A 15,403-nucleotide genomic window follows, 5' to 3' on the forward strand; every position below is an offset into this window, starting at 1 on the left:
TATTTTTCCTCCTCTATCACGTACCCATTCTCATCTCTTCATCCTTTGTTTCCTTTTTCTTTTTTATAAAAAGAAAGGATTGATTGCAGGTCTGACATTCTCAAATAAGTTAATATCTAGAGACGAGCTCTTTACTGTGATTTTGTTTGCCTTCTGTACAAGTAGTATTGACTTTTTTATTCATCACTATAAAATAGAAAGATAATGTATGAACGTAGTGAAGTATATTCTCATATTTATTTTAGAGGATTGGTAAGATTTAAGAAAAATAATTGATCGAACTATTGCCTGCAGCTTGACTATAAGCGAGTTTAAACGTTCATTTAAAGTTTATAAAAAAAAAAACATCAAGGCGCTGTCCCCAAGTGGTTGTACACTAATTTTTTTTCAACTTATAAGAATTACACCTATCTTTATAATTCTCTAGCAATTTTGCGAGTAACGTATCGAAATACGCAAAGCAAAGCGAGCGCGCGGCAGAACAAGCGTACTCACTGTTTCGATTTTCGAAGATTTTCGAAGGTTGTCCTCTCAGCTATGCTTACAGCATGGTAATTCAATGCGTAATGGGTTACCAATGGATTTAAACCAAATCCAGTTCGGTTTACGCTGTTGTGGACGTTTTCAAGCTATCAAACATGCCAAGTCACTCCATTCCTGTATAATAAAACTTGGCCTTTTTAATCATGTTTTTCTCCTAAATAACATGATCTCTGTCTATGCAAAGTGTTCCCATTTCGATGATGCACGAACCCTTTTCGCCGAAATGCCTCACAGGAACATCGTTTCCTGGACAACTATGGTCTCTGCTTTTACCAATTCTGGTAGGCCCCACGACGCGCTTGCACTCTACAACCAGATGTTGGAATCTAAAACAGAGCAACCCAATCAGTTCTTGTACTCTGCGGTTCTCAAGGCGTGTGGTCTCGTGGGAGATGTTGAATTGGGCAAGTGTATACACCGCCACATATCTCAAGCTAAGTTAGAGTTTGACACGGTTCTGATGAATGCACTCATGGACATGTATGTCAAATGTGGGAACTTGAGGGTTGCGCAACGAGTTTTCTATGAAATCCCGCGTAAAAATTCGATTTCATGGAACACCCTCATTATGGGACATGCAAAACAAGGTTTGATGAGTGATGCGCTGAATCTGTTCGATCAAATGCCTGAATCAGATCTTGTATCTTGGAACAGCATCATTGCTGGTCTTGCTGATAATGCTAGTCCCCATGCATTGCAATTTGTTTCTATGATGCACGTGAAGGGCCTTGAACTAGACGAATTCACATTCCCATGTGGCCTCAAAGCCTGCGGCCTTCTTGGTGAGTTAACAATGGGGAGACAGATTCATTGTTATATTGTCAAGTCGGGGTTTGAGTCTAGCCGTTACTGTATATCGGCACTGATTGATATGTATTCGAATTGCAAGCTATTGGATGAAGCAATGAAGATATGTGACCAATTCTTCAGAAACTCTCCTGTTTCTGAAAGCTTGGCACTTTGGAATTCTATGCTTTCTGGGTATGTTGCCAATGGAGATTATGCTAAGGCTCTCAGTCTGATTGCTCATATGCATCATTCTGGTACACAATTTGATTCCTATACCTTTAGTATTGCTTTAAAAGTCTGCATCCACTTCCATAACTTGAGATTGGCATCTCAAGTGCATGGATTGGTGGTTACCAGTGGCTATGAGTTAGATTATGTTGTTGGGAGCATTCTTATTGATCTGTATGCGAAACAGGGAAATATTAATTATGCATTAAGATTGTTCGAAAGGTTGCCAGATAAAGATGTAGTGGCTTGGTCTAGTTTGATTGTTGGTTGTGCTAGATTTGGTTCAGGTACGTTAGCTTTTTCCCTCTTTATGGATATGGTTCATTTGGATCTTGAGATTGACCATTTTGTCCTTTCAATTGTTCTGAAAGTTTCTTCAAGTTTGGCATCTCATCGAAGTGGCAAGCAAATTCATGGTTTATGTCTTAAGAAGGGGTTTGAATCAGATGGAGTGGTTACAACTGCTCTTATTGATATGTATGCAAAATGTGGTGAGATTGAGGATGCCTTAGCTTTGTTTTGTTGTCCTTCAGAGGTAGATACCATGTGTTGGACGGGGATTATTATGGGATGTGCACAAAATGGAAGAGCAGATGAGGCTATTAGTCTTCTGAATAAGATGATGGAATCTGGTACAAAGCCAAACAAAATCACTATTCTTGGTGTTCTTACTGCGTGTAGACATGCTGGCTTAGTTGAAGAGGCTTGGGCTATATTTAATTCTATTGAAACAGAGCATGGATTGACACCATGCCCAGAACATTACAACTGCATGGTTGATCTACTTGGGAAAGCGGGACGTTTCAAAGAAGCAGAAAAATTAATTAGTGACATGCCATTTAAGCCTGACAAAACCTTATGGTGCTCCTTACTTGGTGCCTGTGGAACTCACAAGAACCGATATCTTGCAAATATTGTTGCTGACCATCTTCTTGCTACCTCACCAGAAGATGCTTCTGTATATATATTGGTGTCAAATGTTTATGCAGATCTTGGAATGTGGGATAGTTTAAGCAAAGTAAGAGAAGCTGTCAAAAAACTAGGCATAAAAGTAGCTGGAAAAAGCTGGATTGAGATCTCAAGTTGAAATTGCTGGTTTTGTAAATGGCTTGGTTCAGCCAGCATAACCCTCATACATAAGATATTTCCAGAAGAATCACTAATTGTTCCAGCTTATGGCATCTGATCTGAGTAAATCTGAACCATGAAAGACGGTATTCATGTTTTGGTGATTGCATCAGTTCAATTAGAAGGCAAAATCACGGAAGTATCAAATTTTAAACGACATTTAGAAGTACCACGCCAAAGAATAAACGATTGAGGAGTTCAATCTGATAAGCTTTTTATACCTGCTAATTGCCACGAGGATTCACACATCCAATGTTTGCCTCCCCAACAAAAAGGTAAATACAATTTGTACTTTCAATAGTAATTATATCACTTGTAATTTTAATCAAATTTAGTTTTAATTAATCAATTTCAGTTTCATATTAATCACATGAGAATTAACCATAACCACTTTTTGTGATAAGCACTCATTTTAAGAGGTTAACGGGAACTCAAATTCGGTTAAAATCAGAGGTGGCACCCATACCGCTTAAATTGCAAGTGCATCTTAGTGCCTGATTTTTTGTTTTTTTTTTATTTACTTGAACTTTTTGTACATAGTATTGTAGTTAAACAAACTTACCCTTTTTGAATTTTATGATATTGTATTCATTGCTATTGCAGAAATTATCAGGTCTCAGCTCATATTTTAGCATGGTTGAGCTGCTTGAAAATTTCAGCATTTCTTTGAAAAGCTTCATTCTGATAAGCTTGCGGTAAGATTGACCTATTTTATTTTCGTCACGTGTTACATTTCTTTTTCTCATTATATTGAATTCTCTTGATAAATTGTCCTAAAACGTATTTAAGATATGATAATAATAACAACAATGAATCAATTATTGCAAAGAAAATGGCTTGGGTTGACTGGTAGGTTTAATGTATATGATGTAACATCCCCGTCTCGAGCCGGTTCAATTAACATGCATATGATATAAACAGAAACAGCGGAAGGCTTAACTTATGAAAATACGAGCTAACTTTTTCTTTTTCTTTTTAAATTCTCATTCGACGTAAACGAAAATCGGACAGAGTTTCCTCTATAAATCGGACAACTGGGGATTTTCCAATCCCACTCAGAAGCATTTCCTGATAAACAGTTTATACAGCACATCAATCCAGAAGTATCAGTCATGCAAATATAATCAGATACCCATCTATGGGCGCATGCATAACTTGGCTCAGTGCCGCTATCATTGGATCTGGCTGTGAAGTATTTCCCTGCTGATTTATTCGGGGTCTAGCCAAATCTGCTAATATTGGATCTGTCGGGTCAATAGGAGGATCAGAAGTCCTTCTTGGGCGAACCATAATTCTACATATTTCACACAAAGGAATGAGTTAGCTACGTTCACACTCAGTGATCAGACATACATATCATAGTACTCCAAGAAAAACTCAAGAATATAGCGACCCGAACAGTTCATGCAATATTTCACAAGCTCTCTTAGAGAAACTGCTCTGATACCATAAATGTAACATCCCCAAGATTAAATTCACTGAGGCAAGATGTAATACGATAAAATCGGCAGAATATTCCCTGCCATCATACTTGAATTTCACATTTTCACAAACATAGTTTTCATTAAAAACTCTTCCCACAGCCGTAACAATACGCATAGGAGTTTTCATTTTTATCACATGCAGACCAAATGCTTCGGCTACATAATCAGCAATAAAAGAATGTGTGGCACCAGAATCAAACAAAACACTAAGCATTTCATCACGAATAGAAATCATATCTCGTACCAAACTAGCTGACCTCTCAGCCTCTTGCTGAGTCACTGCATATACTCGGGCAACAGGAGGTGGGAGAGGTAGAGATGGTTCCTCAACCACAATAGGAGCCGGAGTAGCCTGAATAGTAGAAACTTGTCCCCCACTGAAGGGGCAGTCCTTAATAAAGTGCCCGGCTTGGCCACACTTATAACACAGTCTTTGTTCTCTCCTGCAAACCCCAGAGTGGGCTTTTCCACATATAGAGCATTGAGGAGCAGATTTAAAATTTCCAGGCTTAGAATTTCCCGCCTTTTTGAACTTACCATCAGACTGTCTAACCTGCAACCCTTTTCCTTTAGAATTCCCAGAAGTGTTTTTAGGACCAGAATTAGGAGCAGATTGGTCCTTGTGCTTCCTTCTATAGTACTCTTGAATGTTTTTACACTTTTTGACGAGTGCAGCAAAAGTGTGTCCTGCAAGTTTTTCAGAAATGTTGTCATGTAATCCTATATGAAATTTAAACACCAGATCATCCTCAGTAGGTGGAGCTCTCTGGAAATGAGAGTATTTGGCCAGCTTATTAAACTTATTCAGATATTCATCAATAGACATCTGGCCCTGCTTTAGTTCTTCAAATTCACCCTTGTTCCTTTTCTGATCTTCAGCCGGAAAGTATTTCAGCAAGAATTGCCTTTCAAATAAAGGCCAGGTAATAGCATGACCCTGACATTCCAAGGGCTGACGGGTATTTCTCCACCAATCGGCTGCATCATTCTGCAGCATATAAGAAGCATACAACAATCTATGCTGATCATCACACTCCATGACAGTAAAAATGCGATCCAACTCCTCTAACCACTGAATTGCGGCAATCGGATCAATGCCTCCCTTGTAATTTGGTGGTGCATGTTTTCGGAAGGCATTAAGCATTCTTTCTCTTTGCTCTCTATTAGTAGCTGGCTGAGCCACAACCACAACAGCTTGTTCCTCCTCCTCATAATCCCATTGTTGTGGAGGGTGAAGGAAATAATGATATGAATGAAGAATCTAGTCACAGGGGTGGTGTGGCACAGCCAGCCACTAATAGAGACCAAAGAGAAAGAATGCTTAATGCCTTCCGAAAACATGCACCACCAAATTACAAGGGAGGCATTGATCCGATTGCCGCAATTCAGTGGTTAGAGGAGTTGGATCACATTTTTACTGTCATGGAGTGTGATGATCAGCAGAGATTGCTGTATGCTTCTTATATGCTGCAGATGCAGCCGATTGGTGGAGAAATACCCGTCAGCCCTTGGAATGTCAGGGTCATGCTATTACCTGGCCTTTATTTGAAAGGCAATTCTTGTTGAAATACTTTTCGGCTGAAGCCCGGATAAGGAAGAAGGGTGAATTTGAAGAACTAAAGCAGGGCCAGATGTCTATTGATGAATATCTGAATAAGTTTAATAAGCTGGCCAAATACTCTCATTTCCAGAGAGCTCCACCTACTGAGGATGATCTGGTGTTTAAATTTCATATAGGATTACATGACAACATTTCTGAAAAACTTGCAGGACACACTTTTGCTGCACTCGTCAAAAAGTGTAAAAACATTCAAGAGTACTATAGAAGGAAGCACAAGGACCAATCTGGTCCTAAAAACACTTCTGGGAATTCTAAAGGAAAAGGGTTGCAGGTTAGACAGTCTGATGGTAAGTTCAAAAAGGCGGGAAATTCTAAGCCTGGAAATTTTAAATCTGCTCCTCAATGCTCTATATGTGGAAAAGCTCACTCTGGGGTTTGCAGGAGAGAACAAAGATTGTGTTATAAGTGTGGCCAAGCCGGGCACTTTATTAAGGACTGCCCCTTCAGTGGGGGACAAGTTTCTACTATTCAGGCTACTCCGGCTCCTATTGTGGTTGAGGAACCATCTCTACCTCTCCCACCTCCTGTTGCCCGAGTATATGCAGTGACTCAGCAAGAGGCTGAGAGGTCAGCTAGTTTGGTACGAGGTATGATTTCTATTCGTGATGAAATGCTTAGTGTTTTGTTTGATTCTGGTGTCACACATTCTTTTATTGCTGATTATGTAGCCGAAGCGTTTGGTCTGCATGTGATAAAAATGAAAACTCCTATGCGTATTGTTACGGCTGTGGGAAGAGTTTTTAATGAAAACTATGTTTGTGAAATTCAAGTATAATGGCAGGGAATATTCTGCCGATTTTATCGTATTACATCTTGCCTCGGTGAATTTAATCTTGGGGATGTTACATATGACATAGGAAATATGTTTCTTACGTTGCATTAGATAATTTTGTCTATTTACACACACAAAATAGGTGGGGTCCTTTTTTTTTTCCTTTCTCCCTCTTCTCTTTAGTGGATCTCACTCGCTTTTTTGTGTATTGCATAATAAATGTATAATAATTGCTTAGATTCTAATGCCTTATCATTTAAGTTTTCAGGTTCTTCTCTCTAAACTGTATTTATGTTTTCCTTAAAACTGGACTGAATAGTGAACTGACGAGACTTTTGGTTTGGAGTTGACTAGCTTGCATCGTGACACAGTTTGGAAGTGTCACCATGGACTAACATTATCTACCATTTTATTTTGTCTTTTCTTGTTCCGTCCTAATTGCCCAAGATTGAGATCAGATTGAGACACCACTAGGCAGAGTTGGGAATATGTTGGGGTGGACGCGAACCTCTCTTGAGCTGTGTCGACACTTTTCTGATTATTTGATCAGAGGAGATTTGACTATCTGGCAAGAGGAAAACAAGGGTATGCTCATCGTTTGATTTGCAATAATTTTTTAAATACGCATATCATTATTGTTGAAACTATAAGAATTTAGATATGAAAGGAGAACCAGATAGAATATTGATTTTGAATAAGATTCTCTCAGTGTATAATATGTGATGCAAAAGAGAGAATATTAACCTCTATTTATACTAATTAGATTCATGATCTTAATTAATTAAAGAAACAAATTATGGAAAATACTAAATATGCCATTCTCAAGATATCATTTAAGACACTTCAAAGTTAAAAATATTCTAAAGTACAGTAATGATATTGTGGGATATTTTTATATATTCTATCACTCTCTTAAAGCTTATTAAGCTTTAGTTTTTAACAATTAATGAGACTAAAAAAAAATTAAATATATAACCCAGTGAAGAGACTGCATCTAGGATTGGAGATGGGGTCAAATTGCATTCGGGATTGGAGACAAGGTTAGACTGCATCTATGGAAACGCATGTCTAATGGAGTCAGTTTGCAGTAAGATAAGATGGAATTGAGCTTGTTTGCAAAAAGACAAAATGGAACGGTGTCACTCTACGGAAAGACAAGATAAAATGGAGTCAATATGAAAAAATATAGGTTGAAATGGAGTCAATCTGTGCAAAGAAGGTAGAACGCCGATAAGAATGCCCCAACTGTAAACAAAGATAAAAAACAAAAACACATATATGGATCTGTATGATTGTGTTTTGGTTTTTTTGTTTTTAAAATTGTTTTGTAGAATTGTAAAGAACCATATCAACCCAACACCTTAAGAATTCTTGCAAATGGATTTGATTTGCCATTGAAATTCAAAAAGAATTGATTATCAGAAGAAGTTTATATGGAACCTCCTCCGGGGTTGAGTGGCCTGAAACTGAACTATGTCGGTCACTTGAATAAGTCACTATATGGACTTCGTCAAGCTAATAGGCAATGGTACAACAAACTCTCATCAACTCTTCTCTCTCTTGGATATATTCAAGCTCAATTAGATCATTCTATGTTTACCCTTAAGAATGGAGAACCTTTCATAGTGTTGCTCGTTTATGTTGACGATATTGTATTATCAGGTAATTCACCCTTTGAAATACAGCGTGTCAAACCCTTTCTCCATGAATAGTTTCGCATAAAGGACTTAGGTTCCTCTAAGGTGCTTTCTGGGGCTTGAAGTATCACATTCTCAAAAGGGTATTCATCTCAATCAATGTAAATATACGCTTGAAATCCTCTCCGATGCAGGACTTCTGGCGACCAAATCTTGCTCTACGCCCATGGATTCTACTCACCATCTGAGCAGAACAAATGAGACTCCACTCGATGGTCCTACTTCCTTCAGAAGATTGGTTGGAAGGCTACTGTATCTCACTACCACACGTTCTGATATATCATTTGCAATACAACAGCTCAGTCAATTCATTTCTCACCCACTTGACACTCACATGGCAACAACTACCAGGATTCTTCGCTACTTAAAGGGTGCCCCTTCCACTGGTTTATTCTTTTCTTCTGCATCTGATTTTCATGTTCGTGCATTCAGTGATTTAGATTGGGCTTCATGTCCTGATACCAGACGCTCCATTACTGGTATTTGTATTTTTATTGGTTCATCCCTCGTCGCTTGGCGTTCAAAGAAGCAGCCTACAGTCTCACGATCATCTTCTGAAGCGGAATACAGAGCTTTGGCAAGTTTATCATGTGAACTTCAATGGTTCTAATATTTGTTCCATGACTTGTGCATTCCTTGGTCCAAACTAGCATCTGTATATTGGGACAACAAGTCTGCCATGTTTCTTGCTCATAACCTAGTCTTTCATGAACGATCTAAACACATAGACATTGATTGCCATGTAACAAGAGGGAAGATTTGCTCTAGTTTAATCCACTTACTCCCAGTCCCCTCCAATGCTCAGCTGGCTGATGTCTTTACAAAGCCTTTGCCTTCTAAGGTTTTCATTCATGCTATACTCAAGTTGGGTCTATTCAATTTGCATAGTCCCACTTGGGGGTGTCATATATAATAGCCATCTTAATTAATTAGTAAATCAAGTGTAATTAATTAATTAAACATGTTTTAGTGAGTGAAATTAAGTATAAGGCTTAATTAAATGAATCTGAGTCACTTTGGAGTTAAAAAGTGTACTCAGTGAAAATTAAGGGGTATAAATGGGTACTGGCAAAAGTACCCAAAATATAAAAATAAAAATAGTAATATTCCTAGAATAATATTCCAGACTTTTGGGTAAAGTTTGGTAATTATTGGAGTTGAATAGATAGACGAACCAATACCCGCTTAAAGCCACTTAACCTATGTTAAGTGATTAAAAGCCAAAATGAACCCAAACCCCCCCAAGCAACCCGTCGAGCATCAGAGAAGAGGAAAGGAAGAAGGAGAAAGAAGAAGAAGGGAAAGGAGGGAGGAAGAGAGAGTGAGAGCAAATCTTAACCGATTGGAGTGATTCAAAAGCCTAAATCACTCTAAATCTTCCCCTCTTTCATAATCCTAGCTTTGTTTTGAGTGGGGAGCATTGTGGAGAGAGATATTACCTCTCAAAAATTCGGCCCTTTGGAGAAATTTCGGGTTTTGAGAGTTTCTACCTCCATTGAAGCTTGAGGAGCCATCAATCCTTGGTTGTGTGACCATTGGTGGTAAGATTCTAACCCTTGAACCTCATGATTCCTTGAAATTTGCATGAGTTAGGGTTTGTGAATAGTAAATTGGGATTTTTATGAAATGTAGTTGAATTAGCTATGTTCTAGGAAGAATGGAGCTTAGAGCATGTTATGGAAAATGCTAGGAATGTCATTTAATCGGTGGAAATGAGCCTAGATAGTCATTTGATAATTGTTCATAATATTGGAAAATTCATGCTTGGATTGGTTAGTATTCTAGCATGTTGAACAATTAGTGAGTTGAATGATTGATTGGATCCTTGTGATGTCTAGGATTGAGACATTTGGACCAACCGTGAGTGATCAACCATTGGAGCAAGCTATGAAGCTTGAATAGCTCATTGGAATTGGTAAGCTCATACTTGTGTTGTGCTTTGAATTGAGTAATTGATGGTTGATTGTGAAATACTCTTGGATGCAATGTGTTGATTGCATTACACCATGTGTAGGTGTATGTTTGTAAAAGTTGATTGCTGAAACTGTTGGTGAAGAACAAAGGTTGACTGAAGCATTGAGGTAAGCCTTCGGACCTTGGGTGTAATTCCCTTGACTGTTCTACCAAGCCCTGAAAGGGTAGAGGTTGTGATTGTGTATATAAATGCAATAAAATAGTGTAATGCTTTGTTATACGTATGTGTATGCATTTGGTGTGGCATAGGATGGTGTTTCCCTATGTTGGTATGTTGCATGACGATGCGTAAATCATACTTGGTAGTTAGCTGGCCAGTAGGACTAATTGCATCTGAGTTTCCTTAGGACAGCTTGAGAGCTCGAGGGATTTCTCCTGGAGATGTATTGCACTTTGCATAGATATGTATTTACTGCATTATTATTGTTATTGCTATTACACTGATATGGAACTGTGGGGTGGAGAGATGCTCCAAGGACCCCTGGTTTACTGGATATATTCGTATATCTCACCCCGTGTTGTGGGGACCCCCTTTCAGGTAAGGATGCTGCAGGAGCCTCTGGTGGCAAGTGGCCATATCTGGATTATGCATGAAATATGGCATTTCTTTGAGTTTATGCATACCTTTTGTAGTTGACATGTATAGGATTTCATTTTGAAAGCCCATGGTCATTTGTATATCTTGATTCATTGGATGAACTTAGCCTATGCTCATGCCTTTGGTTACACCTTTTGTTGATGGGAGCCAAGGGAATGATCATAGTGTTTTGTAAGCTAAGTTCTATGATTTGTAAAGGATATGTAATGTAAATGATGCCTACTTGAATTCAATATATGCATGCTTGTTATGTATTGAGTTGTTGAATTGGTTGGGCTGAAAATCAATTAGGTACCCTTTTGTTTAAACTGGTAAACGATAAGAAAACAAAGGTCATGCTGCCCAAATTCTAGCTAAATCTCATGAGGAGAGGTTGGATGAGTGCTAGGATTTAGTTTTGGGGCATGGACAATTGGGGTTTGTAATGGGGATGCATTTTCCCCTAGGCTTGGACTTGAGAAATGTGGGAATTGGAATTCCCTGGCAGCGCGCTTAAGCGCCCAGGAGCGCGCCCAAGCGCCCTGCTGCCCCTGCGAGTGCCAATGCATTCTGCCTCCTTGCGCTGGAGCGCCCAAGTGGGGGCTTAAGCGCCCAGAATTGCGCGCTGGAGCGCCCTGGCGTGCGCTTAAGCGCCCTTTGCTGCAGAAAGTTGGGTGGCTTACTGCCCCCTCGTGTTTTAGCGCCCAGGGTGGGGCTTAAGCGCCCAGGGTTGCGCGCTTGAGCGCCCTGGTCCGCGCTTAAGCGCCCTTCGCCACTGAAGGAGGAGATGCTTCTGTCTCTGCGCGCTAAAACGTCCCCGTGGGAGCTTGAGCGCCCAGGATAGCGCGCCTGAGCGCCCTGTTGCGCGCTTAAGCGCCCATCCACACTGGAATGCCTGATGCTTACTGCCTCCGTGCGCTTAAGCGCCCAGATGGAGGCTTTAGCGCCCGATAGCGCGCGCTTGAGCGCCCGGTAGCGCGCTGAAGCGCGCGGGGCCTGTGACCAACACTCTCTTGTGTTGCTTCAAATTGTCCTAACTTGGACTACAGTGCTCCGATTTGAGCACGGTTTGAAGCCACGGGTAGCTAATGAAGAAACCTACAATATAGTAGAAGTATTGAACTAAAAAAGAAGTAAATTAATGGTTTAAAAATGGGAAATGAACATGATGTTAAGCTTAATTTATCTGTTTCCGCAAGGTAATATGGTTATGATCACGAAATTGGGTATTATAAGTTCGGTACGTTTTAAAATGAAAAATTTATCCGGATTTTAATTGAACCAATGTGATTGTAACTGCGCTTAATATCATAATGCGATGTTAACAAACCGGTTCTAGAACGGGGTGTTACATTTTATGGTATCAGAGCAGTTTCGTTGGGAATAACTGTTAGCTATTGTTGAGTATGCTTAGTGTTTGATGCTTTATAGTTGTTTTAGTACTCTGTATGATTATTGCATTTGTGATCACTAAGTGTGGGCCTGATCAACTCACTTCTTTGTGTAACATGTGTAGTGACATGACGAGGAACCGAAACAACCCCGGACCATCAAACACCAATGCTCAGCCAGAACCTGTTTTGGCTGCTCTTGTGAGGCCTAGAAGTGGCCGTGGGGCAACGGGCGTACCGCCTGATCCCGTGGCTGAAGCTCTTGCAGCCGTTCAGAGAGAGTTGGCTGCTAGCAGGCAAGCCAATGAAAATTTGTTAAAGACAAATGAAGACTCGCGGACTGCTATGGCCGCAATGATGACTGAGCTGAGGACGTTGAGGGGTCCTAGGCCCGTGAACCGGCAACCTACTCCTCCTCCTCACACTGCTACGCCTTCTCCACCTCCGTCACAGGAAGAGGGTGGAGTGGGTAACAATGAGGGTGAAGGTAGTCACCACTCTGGGAGTCTGAGTCATCACACCGAGGTTCGTCAACCTCAAGTTGAAAATGTCGGTGATCATGAAATGGAGGAAAGGAGATTGATGGCTTTCCGAAAACATAAACCTCCTTCTTTTAAGGGAGGTTATGAGCCAATGGCGGCTGCAAAATGGCTCCAAGCTATGGAGAAAATATTCAGGGTGATGAGGTGCCCTGACGCAATGAAGTTGGCTTACTCTGTTTATATGCTGGAAGAGGAAGCAGAAGATTGGTGGACAAATACCGTGCAGCCATTAGAAGCTGAAGGTCGGGAGATCACATGGCGGTTATTCGAGACATTGTTCTTGGATAACTACTTCCCTAGAGAGGCTAGGGAACAAAAGCAGAATGAGTATAACGATCTCAAACAAGGGTCGATGTCTATTGACCAATACTTCTCAAAATTCAATGAGTTGGTGAAATACGCCAACTATGGGCGAGCCTTACCCACCCCGGCTGAAATGACCTCCAAGTTCCAATGGGGTCTTAATGAGAAGATGTCTCGGAAGATGTCAAATTGTGACATCCGAGAGTTCAGTCGGTTTGTAAACCAGTGTAGAAAGGTGGAAGAAGTGTATAAGGTGTCCCAAGCCAAGAAGTCTTCTGAGGCCCAGGCACCTAGTTCCAATAAAGCAACGGGCTCAGGTTATTGGAAGAACAGGAAGGTGCAAGGCAAGAAGCTGAATGCGAATAAGCCCTTTGACTTGTTCAAAAAACCCGGTACTCAGAAGAAGTTTGTTGATAGAGGACCTCCTCCCAAGTGCAAGGGATGTGGCAAAGAGCATAGAGGTCCATGTGCTACTGGTGAGGTGATTTGCTTTAAATGTGGAAGATCCGGTCACTACTCCAGGCAGTGTCCTCAGAACGAAGCAAGGACTATGGCAGTTCAAGCTACTGCTGTTCCGGTCTCTGTTGTTCAACCTATGCTAGAGTCTCAGACGGTTGGTAGAGTATATACCATGGACCGTCAACAATCGGAGAAGGCTCCGAATCTAGTGAAAGGTACAATTTACATTGATAATATGGATGTTGAAGTGTTGTTTGATTCAGGAGCTACACACTCCTGTATGTCTGATTTTATGGCCGTTGGTCTAAATTTGCAAATGTATGACATTCGCCCTCCAATGAAAGTGGTTACAGCTACTGGAGAGGAGTGTTATACATCCGTGTTGTGTAAAGATGTCGAATTCAAATATGAAGGCCGAGATTACGTGCTGGATTTTATTTGTTTACCTATGATCAGCCTTCAAGTTATCTTGGGTATGGACTGGTTGTCAAAGAACTGTGCTATGATAGACTGCTGCGGTAAAAGGATTGTGCTTGATGCTGATGATTCTGCTACTAGTTCTTCCCCATATCTATCTGTGTTGCAGGTTAGAAAGGCTTTGAGGGCCGGGGCATTGGGATATGTCTTTGTGGGGGGTTTAGTAGGCGGAAGTCATGAGGAAATTGGCACTATTTCCGTGGTGAGGGAGTTTGTGGATGTGTTTCCATATGAAATTCCACAACTTCCGCCTCATAGAGAGATTGAGTTCACGATTGATCTATTGCCTGGTGTGGGGCCTATCTCTCTGGCTCCGTATAGGATGTCACCACCGGAATTAGCCGAGTTAAAGAAACATATTGAAGAGCTTTCGGCTAAGCAGTTTATCCGGCCAAGTGTGTCCCCGTGGGGAGCACCAGTCATATTTGTTAAGAAGAAGGACGGTAGCATGAGATTGTGCACTGATTACCGTCAGTTGAATAAGGTTACCATTAAGAACAAGTATCCTCTCCCTCGCATAGATGATTTGCTTGATCAGTTGAGGGGTGCTTGTGTTTTCTCAAAGATTGATTTGAGGTCGGGTTATCATCAAATCCGAATTAGGCAGGAAGATATTCCGAAGACTGCCTTCCGATCTAGATATGGACATTATGAGTATCAAGTAATCCCATTTGGACTCACTAATGCTCCTGCGGTGTTTATGGATTACATGAATCGCATATTTAAGCCGTTTCTGGATCAATTCGTAGGATACTCCATTTGTTTGGGCAGGAATGTTTTCCAGAGCCTTGAAAATTGACGACTGCTCCGGTGAGGACCCATCGAGGCAATTGAAACCGCACGAAGAGAATTATCCGACCCATGACCTTGAGCTTGCTGCAATTGTTTTTGGGTTGAAACAGTGGAGGCATTTCTTGTATGGAATGCAATTTGCAATATTCAGCGATCACAAGAGTTTGAAATACTTGTTTGATCAGAAGGAGCTGAATATGAGACAACGACGGTGGACCGAGTTCCTAAAGGACTATGATTTTGAATTGAAATATCATCCTGGCAAGGCTAATGTTGTAGCGGATGCACTGAGCCGAAAATCCGTGAGTATATCAAGCATGATGATCAGAGATTATGATGTGATTGAGAGGTTCAGAGATATTCAATTATCTAAAAAATTTCCATGTAAAATTTGTGGCTTTGAAATCACAAGCATTGAGAATGAACTGATGACCAGAATTAAAGAAGCTCAACTGCAAAATGAAAGTGCTAGACGACTAAAAGGTCAGAGTGGTGTATCCTGCAATGATGAGGGTATACTATTATATCAGGGTCGTGTTGTTGTACCTAGGCAGTTGGCGGAGAGTGATGACAGAGGCTCATAAGGGTCATTTTACAGTTCATCCGGGAGCTACAAAGATGTATCA

At 40.6% G+C, this 15,403-nt stretch overlaps 2 protein-coding genes across 2 annotated transcripts; both read left to right on the forward strand.

Annotated features, from left to right (window-relative positions):
- The first annotated feature begins 577 nt into the window (after window positions 1–577).
- Window positions 578–2,647, forward strand: LOC133299115 (pentatricopeptide repeat-containing protein At4g08210). The gene has a single exon (XM_061498547.1). It carries the CDS (start codon window positions 578–580, stop codon window positions 2,645–2,647), a length of 2,070 nt encoding a protein of 689 aa, XP_061354531.1.
- A 5,781-nt stretch (window positions 2,648–8,428) lies between these two features.
- LOC133299055 (uncharacterized mitochondrial protein AtMg00810-like) lies at window positions 8,429–8,872 on the forward strand. Its single transcript, XM_061498460.1, has one exon. It carries the CDS (start codon window positions 8,429–8,431, stop codon window positions 8,870–8,872), a length of 444 nt encoding a protein of 147 aa, XP_061354444.1.
- The last annotated feature ends 6,531 nt before the right edge of the window (window positions 8,873–15,403 follow it).

Source organism: Gastrolobium bilobum, unplaced genomic scaffold, assembly GCF_033153095.1.
Source record: "Gastrolobium bilobum isolate Gb01-03AN ecotype WA unplaced genomic scaffold, APGP_CSIRO_Gbil_v1 utg3919, whole genome shotgun sequence".
Taxonomy (NCBI): domain Eukaryota; kingdom Viridiplantae; phylum Streptophyta; class Magnoliopsida; order Fabales; family Fabaceae; genus Gastrolobium; species Gastrolobium bilobum.